This window comes from Musca autumnalis, unplaced genomic scaffold (genome assembly GCF_047663935.1).
Source record: "Musca autumnalis isolate F117 unplaced genomic scaffold, ASM4766393v1 scaffold_1, whole genome shotgun sequence".
Taxonomy (NCBI): Eukaryota; Metazoa; Arthropoda; class Insecta; order Diptera; family Muscidae; genus Musca; species Musca autumnalis.
Window position 1 is genome coordinate 247,999,277 of NW_027411644.1, and position 21,334 is coordinate 248,020,610.

The following is a 21,334-nucleotide window of genomic DNA, read 5'->3' on the forward strand; positions in this document are numbered from 1 at the left end:
AAGTCGTTAAGCTGTAGTGCGTGGTAAGACTAAAAACGCTGTTTTAAAGCAAAACATTTTTGCAATTTTTACAATCAGCAAGTGTGTCAACATGACAAATGTTCATTAGTTTATTATCAATCTTCGTGTATATATGTATGTATATATGTTTTATATAGTCGCCTACTGTTCGCAGATTATGGGAATTGAAGTTTGCTCTTTGTGGTAATACCCTACACTACATATAATATATAAGCAGATTCAATATTCGTTCATTTCGAGTGTTTGGACTAAGTATAACGTTAGCGATACTTTGGAATTCAATACATTTTATGAGACAACATATGGCTTTTGGTATCCACTCAATCACGTTGCAATGATGTAGAGCATCATACGGTGGAACAAGTCAGCCTTTTCAAATGATATTAGTATATGATTTTAAATCGCTAGCTGTTGCCTTTATTTTATACCAGGATCCAGTTTTTTTCCATAATTTCTTGTTTATATTGAGTGCGGGTTACTAATGCATTCATATCAAATGTTTTCATTTTCATTCATTCATTTTCTTGTCCTACTACAACTTTTAGCGTCATTAAATGTTGACATAATTGTTCATTTGTATGACAAACGAGAAGAACAGGTATGTGTTTTTTATGAGAGGGGAAATAACGAACTTTTAAACACCCTGCTCAAAATATTATATGTTATACATTATTTTAACAATAAAGAAGTAAGGAGAGTATTGGTCAGAAGAACCGATCATGTGATTTATAACGTACAAAGACGTTGAAGTACTTTATAACATTAGAATAAGGCTTAAGCAGTATTCTTTAATAACCAGGAGTAGTTAGAATGTTGTCATAAACGTCTAAAAACTTAAAACATTTTTTTGTAACTTTTTTGAAAAAAAAACGTGTTCTTTCCTCATGCCAAAGATTTCAATTCAATCGTTTACATGAGAATATGGGTCTTTCTTCCTACTGGGTAATATGATCAGTCGCTCAGGAACTATGTTTAATAAGTCGTAAATAGATGTGACTGCAGAATACCCCAGGAAAGAGTATCCATGCACATGATTTATCAAACTTTCTTAGCTCGGCCAGCATTTATCTCCTTAAAATAAAAATGAAACAATAACACTAACCGCCTGTTAATGTATGTCGCACGGAAACCTGTACGAAAGGAAAGCAGTCACTCACTTCCGTCTAAAAATGCGTTGATGTATTTCCCAAACTATCGTGCGACTGCCGAAGATTTTCGGTGTTATTCGCGAGTTTACGTTCTACTCGGCAGCTACAAAGCAAGTAAGTGATTTTGACATTCTCTTTCTATAAGATACAGTCCTTTCGAAATACATAAACCCAAATTTAATAGAAAAGTGTACGTTTACGTGTTATTTCGTATGGCTTGTCGGTCGCATAGATCTTCGTTTCGAAGGCGTTTACATGAACAGAAAATGATTTTTATTCCACTTCCGACGCGCAAAAACTTTTGGGTCGACATACATGAACAGGCTGTACAAATTAAAATCAATTAACATTTTGCTTAGGTAGGGTATTATAAATATTTTATATACTTCACATAATAGAGATCACCTATGAATTTTGAAAATAGAAAATATTTCATTGATTAAATTGAATAATAAATAATACACTAAAGAAACCGCCTAGAGACGCATGTCGAAGAAGATGTATGGCCCGAACTCAAAACCAGAAAAAAAACACCCGGAATAATATCAGCATGACTGCATTAAAATGGTGAAATGTTTCATTTTTAAGCCACTTAGATTTAATCATGCAGACAGCCTTCCAATTCATATATTTAATAAATCAGTCTTTTAATTACTAATGAATCCCATTGTGGGCATTTGTGTCGGCAGTTTTTGCTCTATTTTGAAATAATTATATTTTAAGGAAAGCTTTAACGTTACAAATCAAATAAAAATTATTTACAATATGTCGTAACTAAATATTGTGACCAGCAGGAAACTGTTAATCTTCTTATGGGGATTTTCTTTGATATAATTATGAAATAATTCAATACTACAAAAAAGACCAAACGCATTGACTTTTTCTTTGTCTGTTTTTGCTATGGGACCCCAAGATTATGCGCAACACTTCGCAAGATTAAAGATAAGGCGTAGAGAAATAAGGCCCCATGAAATAACACCCCAAATTGAAAATCAAAATAGGCCCCAAACAGGTATATGGAAAACAGCAACAAAACTTTTGGCCTATTTTCGTCTTTTTGTGACATTTTTTCATTCAGCTGTGGGAGCTGTTGTCTTCACAACAAGTAAATCGAAAATTCGAAAATCAAATTGGTCAAATTGTCAAAAGTCAAATTGCACTTTTCATTGAGGCCTTTTTGCACATGTTTAGGGCCCAAATGCAATCTTGTGTTCAACAGAAAAAATAAATTGGAGTGAATGGTCGAAAGTAATTATGAAGAAAACGAACAAAAATTTGGGTGAAATTTCATAAATTTTATCTCTATATATAAAAGGAAATGATGTTATTTACTACGTTTATAACTCATGAACTGCCGAACTAATTTTAACAAATCGCACCAATTCGGAATGGTCTCATGGCAGAAAAGGATAAAACTTAAAAAAATCGCAAAAATCGGCGAAAAATTTGCAAACAAATATTTTGAAGGAAGTCAATTTTTCAATACAATTCTTTGGAGTTTTTATATTTGCGGTACATCATGAAACATATTTGCTTAGTTTTTGGCATATATGATTCAACCTTGTATGCTGTTTTTTTACGCCCCTGTTTTGTAAATTTTTGAAAGTTCTATACAATTTTTCAGTTACAATCATTTTTATTTTTATTTGTATTCAAGACAGCTCAAAATTGAAAACAAAGGTCACTTCAAGAGAGTGAATGAAGATGCAACCACCGCAATGGCATATGCATACGAGTCATTTGGTGGTACTTGAGAGAATTTGACAAGAAAGTACAAGATCCTCATAATTGAAGATATTATCGAAACTCAAAAAGGATTTCAGCTGGTTTCATTAGAAATGATGTCGTGGAAACAGTTTTTAAGCGTAAGTAAAAACGTCTTCGAAATATCAACGTCCAATCTGTGTCGACGGTGGATATCTGTGTCGTGTGATATTTTCTAGGGTATGTCATCATATTAATTTCAAGAAAGATGAAAAAGGAAGGATGGTAATGTCAAGTCGGAGGGTTTGGAGATCCTTTGTTCCGACCTATGCGATAAATTTTTAAGTAAGTAACAACACCGTGGTGCAATGGTATGCACTCCCGCCTTGCACGCAGAAGGTCGTGGGTTCGATTCCACGGCCAGGCAACATCAACGGTGGCAAAATACCCCTCAGTAATGTTGGCGACATTTCCTGAGTATTTCAGCCTTGAAAAACGTCTCCACAAGTGGTGCCTTAAGACACGCCGTTCGGACTCGGCGATAAACAGTAGGTCCCATATCATCGAGCTAAATATGAATCGGGGTGCACTCATTGATATGAGAGAAGTCTCCCTTGTCCCGTATGGGATGTTGTGGAACAATGTTGTTTTTTTAACAACAAAAATGCTTTTAAATAGATTGTAATTTGTGACATTAGTTTGATTGTCGAAACACATCTATCTAGAGTTGACCAATTAATCGTGACCAAACTTCCAAAACACAAAAATAAAGAAAGACATGCATCTACTGAATTGTTAATTAGTATCCACGCTCAAATCTTTATAAATAAAAATCAAATATCGTTCGTTGGTAATTACATCAGTTGAAAACGGATGGACCGATATGGATAATTGTTCGTCATAACCCAATTTATGATTTCATGCAATGAACCATTGACCAAGCCCACGTTTCGTCCACTTTTTCAATTTTAATCTTTCCACAAAAACTACTGAACCGATTTTCCCGAAATTGCCAGGGAATGTAGAGGGAAAATAGGCAACATATTTTGTTGAATTTCATAGCATTTCAAGGATACTATATCTTTATAAATAAACATCAAATGCTGTTCGTTGGTAATTGTATCAGTTGAGTACGGCTGGGCCGATTTGAATAATTCTTTCTTTTTTCGATCATTGGTGGCGTCGTTTTTATTGGTATAGCTGATACAATTTTTTTCAAAATAGGCTGGCTTAATCCCATTGTTGTTGTCTTAATATTTAAAACAACTAATTTATTAGTGGAGAAGGTTTGGCATTGTTCGCCAAGGGGTAAGGCAGGGAAGACTAGTTTCGATCCTCGCCACAGGATCTCATCAGTTCCCTTGTTTCTTGTTTGTGGATATTCTCCACCGGAGTTATTTTTCAATAACTTCTTCAACAAAAAACTTTTTATATCCAAACATCAATGGTCAGCTCGAAGTATAAAGGTGAACCAAGAAAAAACTTCAGCAATATTATCTCGAGTATTACTCCTAGATATTTCACATCATTCCTGATACTGATTGCATTCCATTAAACATAAGTTGGCTGAGATTTCAATTTGTTTATTTAACGTAGAATATAAAATTTTAATGCAGGATGAGCGATACGGTATCACCTAAGAGGCGTGATCGCTATCTTGAAATGTGTCATGAAAATTGTTGATGATGGATTTGATGAATTGATGAGAATGTTTGTATCGAAGATTTTGTAAAATTGAAAGAAGATAAAGAACTAAGTTCAAGTTTTTAAGTTAAATATCTGATTTAGTTCATGATAATTTGTAATGCTTACTACAATTTAAGTCATTTGGTAGCATCCCTAGAGAATTTTCTCAGCTACAACATTTTTTTATCGCCATTTCGATACAACTTGCGGTTTCCAAGTAAAATCGCGAAAATCTAAATTAAACCTAAAAATGTAAGCTTTGACCGCTATTTTTTTAAAAATCTTACCATCGATTTTTTCTTGTTTTTGGATTTTTCTCATGTATGAACATTGCTGTTTCAGAATCCGCGAAAACTTCCCAGGTGTAATCGGTTTTCATTCAAAGTTAGACCTGCATTTGAACTTCTATATCTCAAAAATGGTAAAACCTACGAAAATACCATTAAGGTCAATCTTGTAGGGAATTTTCACTTCTACAACATTTTCTTTAATCCCACTTCGATAGGGATTGTGGTTTCCCAGCAAACTCGTGAAACCCTAAAAAAGCCCTAAATATGTGAACTTTGACCGCGATTTATTTGAAAATCCCTCCGGCGATTTTTTTTTGTTTTTTATACCCTCCACCATAGTATGGAGGGTATATTAAGTTTGTTTTTCCGTTTGTAACGCATTAAAATACTCATTTGCGACCCTATATAGTACATATATATTCTTGATCTGAGTCGATCTGTGCATGTCCGTCCGTCTGTGGTAATCACTCTAGCATCCACGATACCCCCCGATTTACGGTATATTGATGTTTTTAGCTATACTTTTAGACGGATTTAGCTATAATTTGACATTTAGGGTTCTTAAGTGTTAATGAACTTACATAACAAAACTTGAGGACATAGGTCCACGTTTTTGTATAGCCCTTATATAACGGTACCCCCCGATTTACGGTATTTTGACGTTTTTAGCTACATTTTCAGACCGATTTAGCTATAATTTGACATTTAGGGTTCCTAGGTTCAATAAACTTATATAACAAAACTTGTGGATATAGGTACACGTTTTGGTATAGCCCCCATTTAACGGTACCCACCGATTTACGGTATTTTGACGTTTTTAGCTACATTTTCAGACCGATTTACCTATAATTTGACATTTAGGGTTCTTAAGTGTCAGTAAACTTCTATAACAAAACTTGTAGACATAGGTCCACGTTTTGGTATAGCCCCCATATAACGGTACCCCCGATTTACGGTATATTGACGTTTTTAGCTATACTTTTAGACCGATTTATCTATAAATTTACATTTAGGGTTCTTATGTGTCAATAAACTTATATAACAAAACTTGTAGACATAGGTCCATGTTTTGGTATAGCCCCCATACAACGGTACCCCCTATTTACGGTATTTTGACGTTTTTAGCTACATTTTCAGACCGATTTAGCTATAATTTGACATTTAGGGTTTTTAAGTGTTAATAAACTTATATAACAAAACTTGTGAACATAGGTCCATGATTTGGAATAGCCCCCATATAACGGTATCGCCCGACTTCAGGTATTTTGACGTTTTAAGCCACATTTCTAGACCGAATTAGCTATAATATGACATTTATAAGCTTTTTGGTCACTAATAACCCAGTGACCAAAAAGCTTATATTCGAAAAGTTATGAACTTAGGTCCATATTTTGGTATAGCCCCCTCCGGTATCTCCCGATTTTCCTTATTTTGAGAATTTTACCTACAATTTTTAACCGAATTAGCTGTAATTTGAACATTTGAAGTTCTAAGTGGCCACCACACCTCTCCACCAAAAATTGTCTAGAAAGCTTCATGTATGGATAAAGCCTCCATATAACGGTACGGCGTACAGAAATAAGGCCCCAGGAAATAACACCCCAAATTGAAAATGAAAATAGGCCCCAACAGGTATATGAAAAACAACAACAAAACTTTTGGGGTCGAATTTCGACTTTTTGGGACCTTTTTTCATTTAACTGTTGGGGCCAAGTTGTCTTCACAACAAGTAAATCGAAAATTTGAAAATCAAATTGGGGTCTAAATAATATTTGGGCCTAATTGAATTTTTCATTAGGGCCTTTTTGCACATGTTTGGGGCCTAAATATATTTTAGTGTTTAACAAAAACAAGAAATTGGGGTGCATTTTCTAAATTTTTTATAAAGATATGATCAAAAAATGGGGTGCAATTTCGAAAACTTTATTAAGAAAAAAGCGAAAAAAATTAAAGGACTCAAAATAACAATAATTTTAGTAATAATAAGCAAAAGTAAACACTTATTTCATAGAATTCAAAAAATTTTATGATAAGTAATAATAATTGGTAATAATTATTACTAATGTTGCAGATTTTGACAGTTGTGTAAAGGAAAAGCTGCTGAAAAAATGTTTCAGCAACATTAAGGAAGTAAAAAAGATACACCTATTAACAATGTTTAATTTATATACCTCATCTTCCATTGGGAGCATATTTGTGCATATAGCGTTTTCTTCAAACACCATCCTATTTAAAAATGCTAAGGCATTTATTTTTCCTTTTTTACAGAGGAAGGAAGAAAAATATATTAAAAAATCGCGCGATTTTTTAAATATATTTTTCTTCAGCTACTCTCCTAATTCTGTTTGACTTGACTTGAAGAGAAAAAATATACTAAAAAAAAATCGGGCGATTTTTTTAATATATTTTTTCTCTCCATTTCTTTCTAATTCTGTTTGACTTGATTTGGAGATTTGGAGAGAAAAAAATATATTTAAAAAATCGCGCGATTTTTTAGATATATTTTTTTTTTCTCTTGTAGCTTTAACATGTTACAATCATAAAAAGTACAGTCATCAATTAGATAAATACATATTACAAACTATTGAATGAATATCTTTAAAAATCTTTTTTGAAATTACACCCCAAATTTAGGGCTTTATTTACACCCCAAATTTAAGCGAATAAATATTTTGGGGCGTAAATGCATACTTTGGGGCCTAATTGCATTTTCGTTGTTTGGGGTGATAATGCATTTTGCAAATGCACCCCAATTTCAAAAATGCATTTTGGCCCCAATGAAATTTTGGGGCATAATTGCAATATTTTTTTGGGGCCAAATTTCCTAGTTTGGGGCCTTTTTGTATTGGGGCAATTTTTCAAATTGTAAAAACCCCCCAAAAATTGGGGTCCATTTTCATTCCCGTTTGGGGCGTTATTTCTTGGGGCTTTATTTCTGTACGCCTAACGGTACTTCTCGATTTTCAGTAATTTGATGAATTTAGCTACAATTTTAAATCGAACTAGCAGTAATTTGACATTTGAAGTTCTTAGTGTTCATAAAACCTCTCATCAAAAATTGTCAACATAGGTCCATGTTTGGATATAGTCTTCATATGACGGTACCTCCCGATTTTCAGTAATTTGGCAATTTTAGTTTAAATTTTTCACCGAACTAGCTGTAATTTGACATTTGAAGGTTGTAGTGGTCACCTATATAACGGTACCTTCCGATTTTCGGTACTTTGAGGATTTTAATTAAAATGCTTAACCGAGCGTAGTTCCATGTTTTGGTATAGCCCCAAAACAAACCTCCCGATTTTCCGTACCTTAGCTTTATTTGTTGGCCGAACTTTCTGTAATTTGAAATTTAAGAGCCAACAAAAATTTTGCAACAAAAAGTGTTCATTTAAGTTCATATTTTCGTATAGCCCACATATAGCGGTACCTCCGACCTAGCTGTTAATGACATTTGAAGTTCCCACTGATCACAATCCACTAGAAATATTCAAATATGGTATAGCCTCCATATAACGTTATGTACCGATTTTCGGTATTTTTGAGGATTTTAGCTATAATTTTTAACCGAATTAGGAGTTATTTGAAATTAGAGGCTCTATCAACATACTTCGATGTTTTATTATAACCCCTATATAACGGTACCTCCCACTTTCTAGCCCACCAAAAATTGTCAACATTCATAGTTAGATATAGACACCACATATGTACATTATCTGACATTTTAACGTACCCATTTAAAGTTGGGGATAGGGATGAAAGCTAATTATTCCATTTTAGTTAAGAATATTTTATGGTGGAGGGTATGAAAAGTTCGGCCCGGCCGAACTTAACACTTTTTTACTTGTTTTTTTTTTTTAATTTTTCTCATCTATGAACATTGTAGTTTCAAAAACCGCAAAAACTTCCCAGGTGTAAGCACCTTTCATTAAAATTTAGTTAAGGCACACGCACGCAGAGAAAAAAATATGTTTGATCCAACAATATTCCAAGAGCAAAATATGTATTGTTAACATATTGTTGGATTCCTCATGTAGTATTGTAAATCCAAAAATAGTTTGTGTCAACTGAACAATATTTCTCTCTTTTCTTCGAAAATTTGTTTCTCTTCTCTCGCTATTCGATGCCGTGTTGAAAAAACAATTTTGGTGAGTTGTGGTGTGTTTGTATGACATGCTGCCGTTACCTTTGTTTTTGTGTGTATGTACTTGTGAGACTCTTGTTTTTATTTGTTTCTGTTTTGTTTCATTCTTCTTTCCTTTTCATGTTTGTTATGGTGTTTAATTATTCCTTATGTTGTGGTGGGTTCTTGTGGCTTTTTGTTTGTCTTTGTTGTCAGCCAATGCAGCAAACCATGTATTGTGTTTATCAATGATTGCAATATTATACGCGACATTTATATCCAAGTTATGCGAAAAGTGTATATGAGAAGTATATGCACTCAAATCAAAAATTTCTGGGCTGGTTTTCTGTATTGACAATACTTTTTGTAAACAAAATTAGATTATGATAGTTCCTACAATCGGTATTGTTAACGATTTTAACAATATTGCGGAAATTCGAAAGTTGTTTTTGTTTTCTATGTTTGGAACAAAAGATAGTATTTTTGGATTTGGATTACAATGTTTGAACAAAACAAATACATTTTTGGAACCAAAACTTATATTTTTGTTCCAACAAAAGCGAAAAATATTTTTTCTCTGCGTGCGGTGCGCATAGTGACTACAAAAATTTTCAAAAATTATTAGTTTTATAGTACTGCTTTTCCCTATACAATACATTTATTGTCACCTCAAATTACTACGCAATTCTTATTTCAGTCCGTATTTGTTATAAATTGCAAATAAATTTTGTATATTTCGCAGGAATGTTGTTTTGAGGACCAACAGCAAGAGTTGTGAACAAAAACCGTATAGTTTTTTACATAATTTGTTGCTATAAGGGAACAATTTATATGTTTTTTTTACAATTTTTAAAAAAAAAAAATTTTACAATTTTGGCCTTTGCAATACATTTGTTGTCAAACTGTATCTATTTCGGCTAAACTCTTTCCTTTTTAAGCAAATGTGCACTTTTAATTGTCATAAAAAAACGTTTGAATACAATACAATGCAAATCAAATTGTAAATAAAAAAATTCTATACAACTTTCAAAAACTGACAAAATAGAGACGTACAAAGGACGCTCATAGTCGGGGCATATACAATTTTCGCAAAAAAACTGCCGGAAAAAAGCGTCACGGTATGCTCACATCGTAAAAGCTCGATAGAAATGTGTGGAAAAATATTTTTTTAAATTTTTATATGCATTTTTTACCTTACTTAGAAATATCTCCGCATTAAATTGTGCACAAAAAAGATAATAAATATTCCATTTTAGTGCAGGATATTTTATGGTTCGGCCCGGACGAACTTAACGCTTTTTTACTCGTTAAAGTTCATTTGGCAAGGCGTAAATTGCACCTTCTCTATAACGAGTGCGAACATTCCAGGTGCAGATTCGCCGTCAACTTTAGTTTAGAATTATTCTTGTTACGATTCCACATTGTTCAATAATAGGGCCCACAGGGGTTGCTGTAATTTGTAAGGAATTTATTCATTCTTAAACATTAGTCAATTATTGATCACTTAAAGAAATAAATCGATTTACATAAATTAGAAATTAGTTTCGCTCCAGGGGTATACAATTCTCGATGTGATCCTACAGGTGTCTAGCATATATTAGAGTTCTCTTGCTCTTGTTATTTAAAATATTTATTTTTACTCAGTACATACTACAATTAATGTTATTAATTCATACATTGTTTTATTAATTACATATGGGGATTAATATTAAAATAATATACTCGTATATGTATATGGAAAAAATTGTGTTAACCCAACCCAATAATCGGTAATGAATTGGATAATCGCTTTAAAGAAGCATGTTCTAACAAACAATGTAAGATAATACCTATAATTAAAAAAATCAAAGCTATTTCCGAAACCTAGTATAATATCAAAAGGGAAACACAGAGGAAAGATATGTTTATTATTCCCAATCAAAATGGTTCGAAATTCCGTCACATAGTTAATGTTTTGTTTAGCATTATTCATTTCAAGTTGTTTGAATTAGGGATACGCAGTGAAATGCAATAATCGGTTTTTCGATTATACGGTTTTCGTGATAAACTTAAAACTCGATTTTCGGTTAGTCGATTATTTGAGTGTGTACTAAAAGTCGAGTTTCGATTATTCGTTAACAGCGGAAAACCGATCATAATCGAATATAATCCACCATTTTCGTTGATGCAATCTGTGATGTAAATATGTACAAAAAAGTACCGTCCGTCCATTAAGCGGTTTTAGCACACCCAATAGTCAACTACGACTAATAGTCGTCCACGATTAATAGTCGACTACGAATAATAATAGACTACGACTAATGGTCGACTACGAATAATAGCTGACTCCTGCTCTGTTCCAGAACCTGCAAGAAGCTACTATTTTTTACTACGATAACATTTTTCCTTTATGTTTATGTCGAAAAAAATAGTAAAAATTAGTAGATTATTGCAGTACTGGAACAGACCATCCGACTTTCGAAAGTCGGTTAAGAATAATCGGTTATACGGTTTTCGCACAGTCAATAGTCGACTACGATTATTAGAGATTTTACGGCTAATAACCGATTAATCGATTAACCGAAATCGGTTTTACGTATCCCTAGTTTGAATTTGAGTTCTAATTTTAATACACATGCCAAAAAAGGGTTTATACAACTTGGTCATTCATTCTCAAAATAGTATGCCTTAATCCCATTGTTGTTGTTTTATTATTTGAAAACAACTAATTTCTTATTGTTAAAAATACTTAGATAATTAAGTTTTTTGCATTGCGTATTATAAATTTTATAAATATTTTACAGAAAAAAGTAGCTAACTCTCAAATTTTCCACGACGCAATTTACGAAAAAAATAAATAAATCAATTTACTTCTCGCATAGGGTGCTACAACAAGATAAACGTAGCATGTGAAATATAAAATAATTATTTAGCAAACACCTGCATTAAATTACTGTCAGCGGATTGAACGTTGGCTTAATTATTGGTTTTCAATATTAACATCAGTCGGTCAAAGTGATTGTGCTGCTTAGCTGAGATTATACGCTTCATTTAACAGTTTAAGCTATTCCTCACTGCCTTGTCGTTGAGCATTTGGCGACTAAATGTCTGAGCGTAAAGGCGGCAAATTCAAATGAAAAATCTAAAGCCGTTAAACGTTACAACAACAATCATAGCAACAATGAAATTGCAATCAATTTTTAACAATCTCTTGTCATAACCAAGCGTATGAGAATAAACAGCAACAAAAGAAACAAAACGTTATATGAAGGTAAAAAATCACAAACATATGACTACAATGTACGTGCCTAAAAAGATAATTTCCCATTTCTGTTATCATGTTTGGCTGGCAGCCAATTGAAAATTGAATTGGAACTCAATTTTCGCCATTTATGAAATTAATCATTTTTTTTTTAGTTTTGTCCAACGAAATTGTGTTTAATGTTTGCTATATATGTAGTAAGGTTTTTTTCATACACATTTCTTCTCAGATTATATTAAATAGAACATTAATACACCTTAGTATTTTTTTAGGAAATCCGTAAATATTTCCATTTATGAGCATTAAATAGTTTACAAGAGGATATGGCGACTAGGATGGTTTTAACTGAAAGGGAAAAACTCGATGTCGGATTTTTTTATATTTTAAGATTGTTAAAGTTTGAGCACAATTGGAATATATTAACACGTGCCTCAAAGTTTCCATAGTAATTTGTATGGGCCAAAGGTGAATTTTCACGAAATTGCTCTATAGGCCACATTAATTGTCCTATCGATGAGAAAATTTTACCATTTTACCAATTCATTTATGTGTATCATTTATGTATTCTATATAATAAGGTCTAAATTACCCAAAATTGGCCACATATACATTTGGAGCAATATCAAAATCTTACTCGATTTTCATAAATTTTTGGTCCCAACCTGCGACAAAAATCGAAAAATCGATATCATCAAATGTCAGCGGCAATTCAGCAAATTATCTCTAAACATATCATAGTTTAATATTCCAACACTGTTTTTGTACTTTATAACGGTATTTAACAAAGCAAAGCAGAAGAAGATGACATTTACGTATGATCTTTCAAAAACTTTAAAATCATCAGTAAGGTTGTGACTTTTTACAAGACAAATAACTCAAAATTTAAAAGATAAATATTTTTTGTTTGAAATGGAAGTTTTATTTCAAGGTATTCAAATTACTTTTACATAAAAATTTTTACATATTGCTCGAATAAAACGTGCTGAAAATTAATTTTTTTGTGAAATTTTTTCCAAGTCTTAAAAAATTGAAGTTCGCCACTCTCAATTTTTTTTTTTTGGAGAATGTTCGAAATAGTATCAAATTTACAACAAAATTGATTCCGTGACATCAAAAATACTGATGGTGCCTCTGGTCGTTTTAGTTACTACTGCAGTATTGTTGTGTTGTTTTGTGTTGTGTTCTATTTTTTTTTTATTTGTTTTGGTTTTTTAGTTCAAAATTTCTATATTTTTATTTTAGGATCTACTTATGAGTGCATTTTCTCGCACCTGTATATTTCTGAAATATGGTGTTCCATGCAAAGTGAAACAAAAAACTTCAAAGCAGAGGAAGTATGTAATGAAGTTTTGGCACATGTTCAACTGGAGACTGAAGAGTACGTCTTCAATATATTTTATAGTCGTATATAGTATAATATTTGCAAAACGTTTTCGAAATATTGGAGATATTGCAATATACACAAATCTGTTCTCTTAAAACGACATGCGAATTGGCTTGGACTAAAAGAAACAATAACCATTGAAAAAAGAGTGTCACACCTCCAATCATCTTCCTGCTGTGGACGGCCTGTTACTGATTTCGCAGACTCTACGAAAAGAACTAAGGAGCGGCGTCTAAATAAAATAGCTGAAGTGGACGAATCAGCTGCTGCTGCATTGCGCGATGTATGTTTCCAAGCAGAATCGAAAATATCGGAAGTGAATGTTATTGAGGTACTTTCGCTTACAATGGAAACCAATCTAACCAAACATCAATATTTATTGATTCGGAAATTTATAAATTCAAAATTGTCATATAAGCTGTTGCCCAGCTACCAAACAATTCTTTCTGAAAAGGAAAAAAGCTACCCAAATGCAAACTCCATTAGTGTTACCGAATCAAAAGCGGAGTTGGAATTACAAGATCTTATGAACCACACCGCCTCTCGAATCTTGAAACTTCAAAGGGAAACGCTAAATCAAATAACGCAAGATAATGGAACCAAGCTTGTTCTAATTGGGAAATGGGGTTTTGATGGGAGCACAGGCCATAAGGAGTATAAACAGATGTCCTCTTGTATCAAACTTAATGAGAGTAGTTTGTTTGTAACATCATATGTACCATTAAAATTGATTGCATCTCCGCTTGATACGTGTGAATCTAAAGTAATCTGGACAAATCCTCGCCCTTCATCAACACGGTATTGCAGGCCAATCCGGTTCCAATTCATAAAAGAAACAACTGAATCTTCAATAGAAGAAAGAAATTATTTTATGAATAAAATTGCCCAATTAGAAACTACCAAATACTCTATCAATGGGGAAAAAATATGTGTTGATCACAAACTTCAACTAACCATGGTTGATGGTAAAGTTTGCTGTGCCTTAAGTCAATCGTCATCGTCAAGATGCTATATTTGTGGAGCAAGCCCCAAGCAAATGAATGAGCTCTAGGAGTGTTCGAACAGATCGACTAGAAGAGAATACTATGAGTTTGGATTATCTCCACTGCATTCATACATACGTTTTTTGAATATTTTTTACATATTTCGTACAGGATTAATCTAAAAAAGCGGCGAGTAAGATCAGTTGAGGATAAGCGGGAATTTTTATCTATAAAGAATGAAATTAAAGCAAAATTTAGAGCGAGAATGGGGTTGATTGTTGATGAGCCTAGATCAGGCGGCAGTGGAACATCTAACGATGGTAATACCGCACGAAAATTGTTTAATAATGTTGCATTATCTGCCGAAATTACTGTATTAGGTAAAGTACTTATTGAACGTTGTTCAACATTGTTACAAGCTATTTCATCTGGTCGAAATATAGACATTATTAAATTTAAAACATACGCCTGGGATACAGCTTGTGAACTTGTCAAAGCCTATTCTTGGTTTTACCTCCCTGCAACTGTACATAAAATTTTACTTCATGCTGGTGAAATAATTCAGTATGCCTTAGTACCCATTGGAGAACTCTCAGAAGAGGCAGCTGAAGCAAGGAATAAGGATATAAAAAACTATAGGTTAAACCATACGCTAAAAATATCCAGAATTTCAACTAATACGGATTTGATGAATAGACTACTTTTAAGTTCTGACCCGTTTGTAACGGAGCAAAGAAAACTACCCTGCAAACCAAAAAGGGTGCTATCTGAAGCAGTTCTTGAGTTATTGGGTGGAATTGAATAATGTTATGTACTTATATACCTATTTAAATATCTTAAATAAATGTTTTATTTTTCTCTGAGTTAGTTAATTTTAAATTGCTGACAAACCAACTGAAAAATTTTGTCAAATATTTCAAAACACCTGGGAGGGACTGTTATATGGGGACTATTCCAATACCTGAACCTATGTCCACTAGTTTTGGTGGGGGAGTTTCTTGACCATTGGGAACCCCAAATGCCAAGTTACAGCCAATTCGGACACAAAATGTAGATAAAAACATCAAAATACCTGAAATCGGGTAATACTGCTATATGGGGGCTATAGGAAAAAATATACCCAAAGTGATGATTTTTTGGATACAGTTTTTTAACTCATTTTAAGCACTTACTGCAAAAATCAGATCGATCCGACGAATAGAAATATTTTTGTCGCACCTTCCCATACAAGTGGGACCACTGTGCAGTGGCACGTGTCAACACATTCCAATAGCCACAAAAAAAGAAATACTACATAGATTTTTAAAACCACCCTAATGACGACCTACGTATGTAGATATTGACAGACTGAAATGTCTTGGCAAGAATAATTAAACCCACACCAGAATGTGGAAAGGGTATTAATAATATAATTGTTCCACAAACATCCCAGGTGGGACAAGGGAGACTTCTCTCATAACAATGAGTTCACCCCGATTCATATTAGCTCCGAGTCCGAACGGCGTGTCCTAAGACACCACTTGTTGAGAAGGAAATGTCGCCAACATTACTGAGGGGTATTTTTCCAACGTTGAAAATTTGATGTTGTCTAGCCGGGGAGTCGAACCCACGACCTTCTGCGTGCAAGGCGGATAAAACATCAATCATTTCCTCGGATAAAATATCAATCATTGTATTAGAAAGGCAGAAATTGGAGTTACTTTTACCATATTTCTACTGTTTCGGATTTATAAAGATATCAAATGTGACTTGTACTTTTGTTGTAGTCTTGAAAATATTGAACCCAATTTAGTATACAATTTGACTTTTTAAATTGTTTCTATGGATTTCTTAGGTTAGGTTAGGTTAGGTTAGGTTGAAAAGAGGGGCGAATATAAGAATCGCCACATGCCCGTATGGGGCATACACTTAAGCCAGTATAGGCCTGTTGTGCGCTCTAATTTCGGAAGCCTAAGGGGAATAAATTTTTTATTGCTTAATTTATTGAAAAGAAAATAAATTTATCAGTTAAGAAATTCTGTGCCATTGACATAATCTCTTAAGTTTTTGAACTCGCTTGCCCTAATTTGGTGGAGTTCTGGTATAGTGTTATTTCCTAGAAATTGGTTTCTTAGCGTCGCGAAGGCTGGGCAATGACAGAGATAGTGTTCCAACGTTTCGTCGTCCTCTCCGCATGCTCTGCATTCGCTGCTTTCTGCACAACCGATTTTGTGCAGGTGTGCTTGTAGCCCTAGGTGTCCTGTAAAGATGCCTGTCAGTCTACTAATGTCTTTTTTACTCATTTGCAGGAGTTCCTTTGTTTTATCCTGGTCTGGGTTTCCCCAGAGGATTTTTGTATTTTTCCCTTTCTCTTCAGTGTTCCAGAGGGATGTATGGGCGTTTTCTGCCCATGCTTTTAACTCTAGACGCGTCGCTTTTAAAGGCTTAGCATTATCTAGGCTTATCGTAGCTTGCTCTCTGGCTTGCCTTGCCAAGGAGTTGGCTATCTCGTTACCCCTAATCCCTTTATGTCCTGGTACCCATATAATGTTAACAGAACCATGGTGGGAGTAGTCGTTGATTGATTTTTTACACTGCAGGACAGTTTTTGATTTCACCGTCTTGCTTGTTATTGCTTTAATTGCTGCTTTACTGTCCGTTAGGATGTTTACAGTGATTGGCCTTGTGTTAGCTTTAAACCAGTTCAGACACTCTGTGATCGCTCGGATTTCGGCCTGTAGGATCGTATTATGATCCGGCAGTCGAAGGGAGATTCTAGTTTCCTGGTCTTCGATATATAGACCCAGACCCGTTCTCCCCCCTAGAACGGCCCCATCTGTGAACCCACAGCTTCCAGTTGGCATCCGTTCTAGGGTTCCATCGATCCACATGTCCCTGTCTGGTATTAAAATTTCACACAAGGCGGATTCAGTTGTTTCAGGTATACGGTCTGATACAATATGATCTATTGACTCACCCGTTGTAACCTGTAATATGTTTTGGTGGTATGTTTGGTGGTCTCTTACGATCCACTCGCTCATCGACTTAAGTCTTATAGCTGCGATGGCTGCCTCATACCTTACCTGAATTTCTATTGGGTGGACAAATAAAATTGTCTCTAAAGCCCTAGTTGGTGTAGTCCTCATTGCCCCGCTAATACTTAAGCAGCACGTTCTTTGGACTTTTTGCAGTACTTTTACGTTGCATTTCTTGTCCGTAGCTGTCCACCATACCACAGAAGCGTAAGTTAGAATCGGTCTAATTACGCTTCTGTATAACCAGTGTGTCATCCTAGGATTGAAACCCCATTTTGAGCCTATAGCTCTTCTGCAGGTTGACCAACATCTGTGGGCTTTATTAGCCCTTTCCTGAATATGGTCTCTCCATTTAAGTTTCCTGTCTAGAATTACTCCCAGGTACTTAATTGTTGGAGAAATGTTTATCATCTTATCTAGGAAAACGGGTTCTTCGTAAGCTCCTATTTTCGTTTTCCTAGTGAATAGACATAATTCTGTTTTTTCCGGGTTGACATTTAGACCTCTCGGTCTAGCCCAGTTGTATGCTATTTTTAGAGCCGTTTCGGCCCTTCTACAGAGTATATTTGGATTCTTTCCCCTAAGAAGTATTATAACATCGTCTGCATAGCAGATGGGTTCAAATCCTTCGTCGGTTAAGTTCCTTAGTAGACTATTTATGGTGGTAACCCATAGGAGAGGTGATAGTATTCCTCCCTGTGGCGTCCCCTGACCAACTTTGTCTCTTTTTGTTACGTCTTGTAGCGCGCAGCTTATCCATCTATTCCTTAGCATGTGGTCTATCCAGTGCCTCAAGGCCCGGTTTACCTGAAACTCGTCTAAGGAGTGGATTAGCGTTTCGGTGCTGACGTTGTTGAACGCTCCTTCGATGTCGATGCAAACTGCGAGAGTATACAATTTCATCTCGAAGGTTCTCTCTATGTGGTGTACTACCTCATGTAATGCGGTTTCCACTGATCTACCTTTTACGTATGCATGTTGTTTGTACTTGAGCATATCGTTAGGGATGTTACTCTTTATCATGGTGTCGACCGTCCGTTCCATTGTTTTGAGTAAGAATGAAGTTAAACTTATCGGACGATAAGATTTTGGTATTGCATAACTTGACTTGCCGGGCTTGGGAATGAATACTACCCTTGCCTCTTGCCAGGCCAATGGAGTATACGCAAAGTTTAAGCAAGCATTGAAAATCTCGACCAGATTGGACGAAATATAGTCCACTTCCCTTTGAAGTAAGGCTGGGAAAATCTGGTCTGGTCCCGCTGCTTTGTATGGTGAGAAGCTCATTATTGCTTCTTTAATCATCAAGTTGTTGATTTTTGGTGCTTCTTCTGATGCATAAGCTATCTCCATCGGTGACACCGTATGTGCCGTAGTACTCGACGGGAAGTGCGTTCTCATCAGAAGGCTTAGAGTTTCCTCGGCTGTTTCCATCTTTTTACCCGTCACATCAACCAGAAGCTCGGGTTGTGAGTGAGTTTTAGATAGAAACTTTTTAATTTTAGAGACGTCATTCACGCTATCTACCTGTTCACAAAAAAGCTTCCAGGAGTTCCGTTTGGCGTTTCTTGTCATTTTGTTGTATTCTTTTAGTTTTGTTTGGTAGTTGTCCCAGAATACAGCTGCTTTTTTACGTTTTGCCCTATTGTAAAGTCTTCGGACCTCTTTGCCTTTGTTACGAATTTCCCCTGTCATCCAGGGTTTTTCGTAGGCAGATTTCCTCTCTCGAAGTGGACAACTTTCTTCGAAAGACCTTACTAGAGCCTCTGTTAGTTTATTGACATTCCTATCAATATCTTCTTTGCTTAGGCAAACCTCAACTTCTTGCCCTAGTCTATCTTTAACTTGTTTTCCGAATTTAGCCCAATTAGTTTTGGATTTATTTCGGAAAGTTATCGGATTCGGCGGTGGCCTTGATATTTTAAACCTAATATACCTATGGTCAGAGAAGGAGTGTTCCTTTGAAACTCTCCACTCATGTACCTCGTTTATTAGATTTTCTGAACATATTGTTACATCTAATACTTCCTCCCTAACTCTGTTAACAAAGGTTGGTGTATTTCCTATGTTAAGGGTTATCAGGTCGTTAGTATTCAAAAATTCTAGAAGGGCTTGACCCCTCTTGTTAGTATTAGTACTACCCCACGAAATGTGGTGAGAGTTAGCATCGCTACCTACTAGTACTTCGTTACCTGTTTGCTTGATTTTCCTCACCAGTTGCTGTAGCTCCGACGAAGGTGGTAATGTCGGCGAGTCGAACGGCAGGTAGATTGATGCGAGGTATATATTACCATTCCCTTGCTTCAACACTGTGGCGTCCGAGGTTGACAACTCTGGGGAGAAAAGAAAGCATAAGTTTTTATGGCATATAATACAGGTCCTCGGTCGGTTTCCTGTATTAGCGTAAAAGAGTTGGTAATTAATGTGGTTTAGTCCGGAAACCTTGTTCTTTACGGTCCAAGGTTCCTGGATTAAACCGATGTGTATTTTACCTTTGTTTATTTTATCCATCAGGGCTTGAGTTGCCGTTTCGCTCCGATGGAGGTTTATCTGGATGACCTCAATCATGAGTCATCCAGTAATCGTGCTTCTTGGGAGTCGCTGATGGCTTCGACCCCCTCTTCGGAATTGCTCGGTGGTTTGTCCTCCTTGCTGGTTTGGTGGGCATCCTCTTCTTCTTCCCCGACTCGTGCCCTTCCAACTTTAAAGGTGACTGCATTACAGATGTAGTACGCCTTACCCTTTGTCTTTGTAAGACTGGATAGTGAGAGGTCGTCAATTCCAACCACAAGGAGAGTGCCATCCTCTTTCTCCTCCCTGTGGAAGACTTCCCACCTCTTCACTTCCAAGGTCTCATTTTGCTTGCCAAAGACCTCGAGCATGCGTTCTGTCTCGAACTTGCAGCCATACCCTTTGACGTAAACCGTCGCTTTAGTCAGATGAGGTATCTCGTCCTTCCTCACCAGCTTCAATTTTCCGCCTTCCCAAGGAGTTGTCACACTGTTGATGACTTCCTCGAGAGCGGCCGGGTTCGCGTGCGGTCCCAAGTGGTATACTAAAAGGTCCCCTTTGAGCTCGCTGCTGACTATTTTTATTGGCCCACTCTTTAGAATGTGTTCCAGTATTTTATCGCTGACCATATTTTCGATGGCCTGCTGGTGTTCTTTAGGTAATCTGCCGGACCCTCTACTGGTATCGATCACTGCATAGCACCTCTCGTCCCTGTAGTTCTTCCTGGCCACCTTGGCGTAAGTAGATGGCGGCTCCGAGCCAGTCTCTGCGCCCATCTTCCTCTTCTGGAAGGCCCTGGGCTTCTTATCAGAGCCCTTGGTACTTCCAGAGGATTCCGCGGTCGCGCTCACCTTCTTCGTGCCCGAGCACTCCTTTTCGCCCTCCGTCGAAGGGTTCTTTGGGCAGTCTCCTTCGCGTGGGTTTTGAGAGGAATTGCTTGGGGCATTTGATGGATTTCTTCATAAGTATATTTTTTGGAGCTCTAAGCATCGATTTTCATCATATTCCAAGACCCTAATACAATTTGTTTGCCCAATATTTGTTGGCAATGGACACTCACGGCCTTTATTTGTAAAATTTAAATAGCTTTATGAAAAACTTTTCCACATCTGACAAAGGGTTTGTGTAAATTCTTACGGTGGTTATATCCTGGTGAACCATTAAAACATGCTAATATTTTGACATTTGTTCATACAGCGAAGAAAAAGTACCGTTATATCGCTTATGTGAAA

General features: G+C 35.6%; 1 protein-coding gene across 1 annotated transcript; it reads right to left on the bottom strand.

Annotated features, from left to right (window-relative positions):
• Positions 1-19,317: 19,317 nt before the first annotated feature.
• LOC141391168 (uncharacterized) lies at positions 19,318-21,034 on the bottom strand. The gene is made up of 2 exons (XM_073964075.1): positions 20,084-21,034; positions 19,318-19,924 (listed from the first exon to the last, which is right to left on the bottom strand). Exon 1 carries the CDS (start codon positions 20,876-20,878, stop codon positions 20,156-20,158), a length of 723 nt encoding a protein of 240 aa, XP_073820176.1. The 5' UTR covers positions 20,879-21,034; the 3' UTR covers positions 19,318-19,924; positions 20,084-20,155.
• Positions 21,035-21,334: the final 300 nt, after the last annotated feature.

Coding starts and splice junctions, on each gene's coding strand:
- LOC141391168 (XM_073964075.1), bottom strand. CDS start 20,878: ATGGGCGCAGAGACTGGCTCGGAGCCGCCATCTACTTACGCCAAGGTG.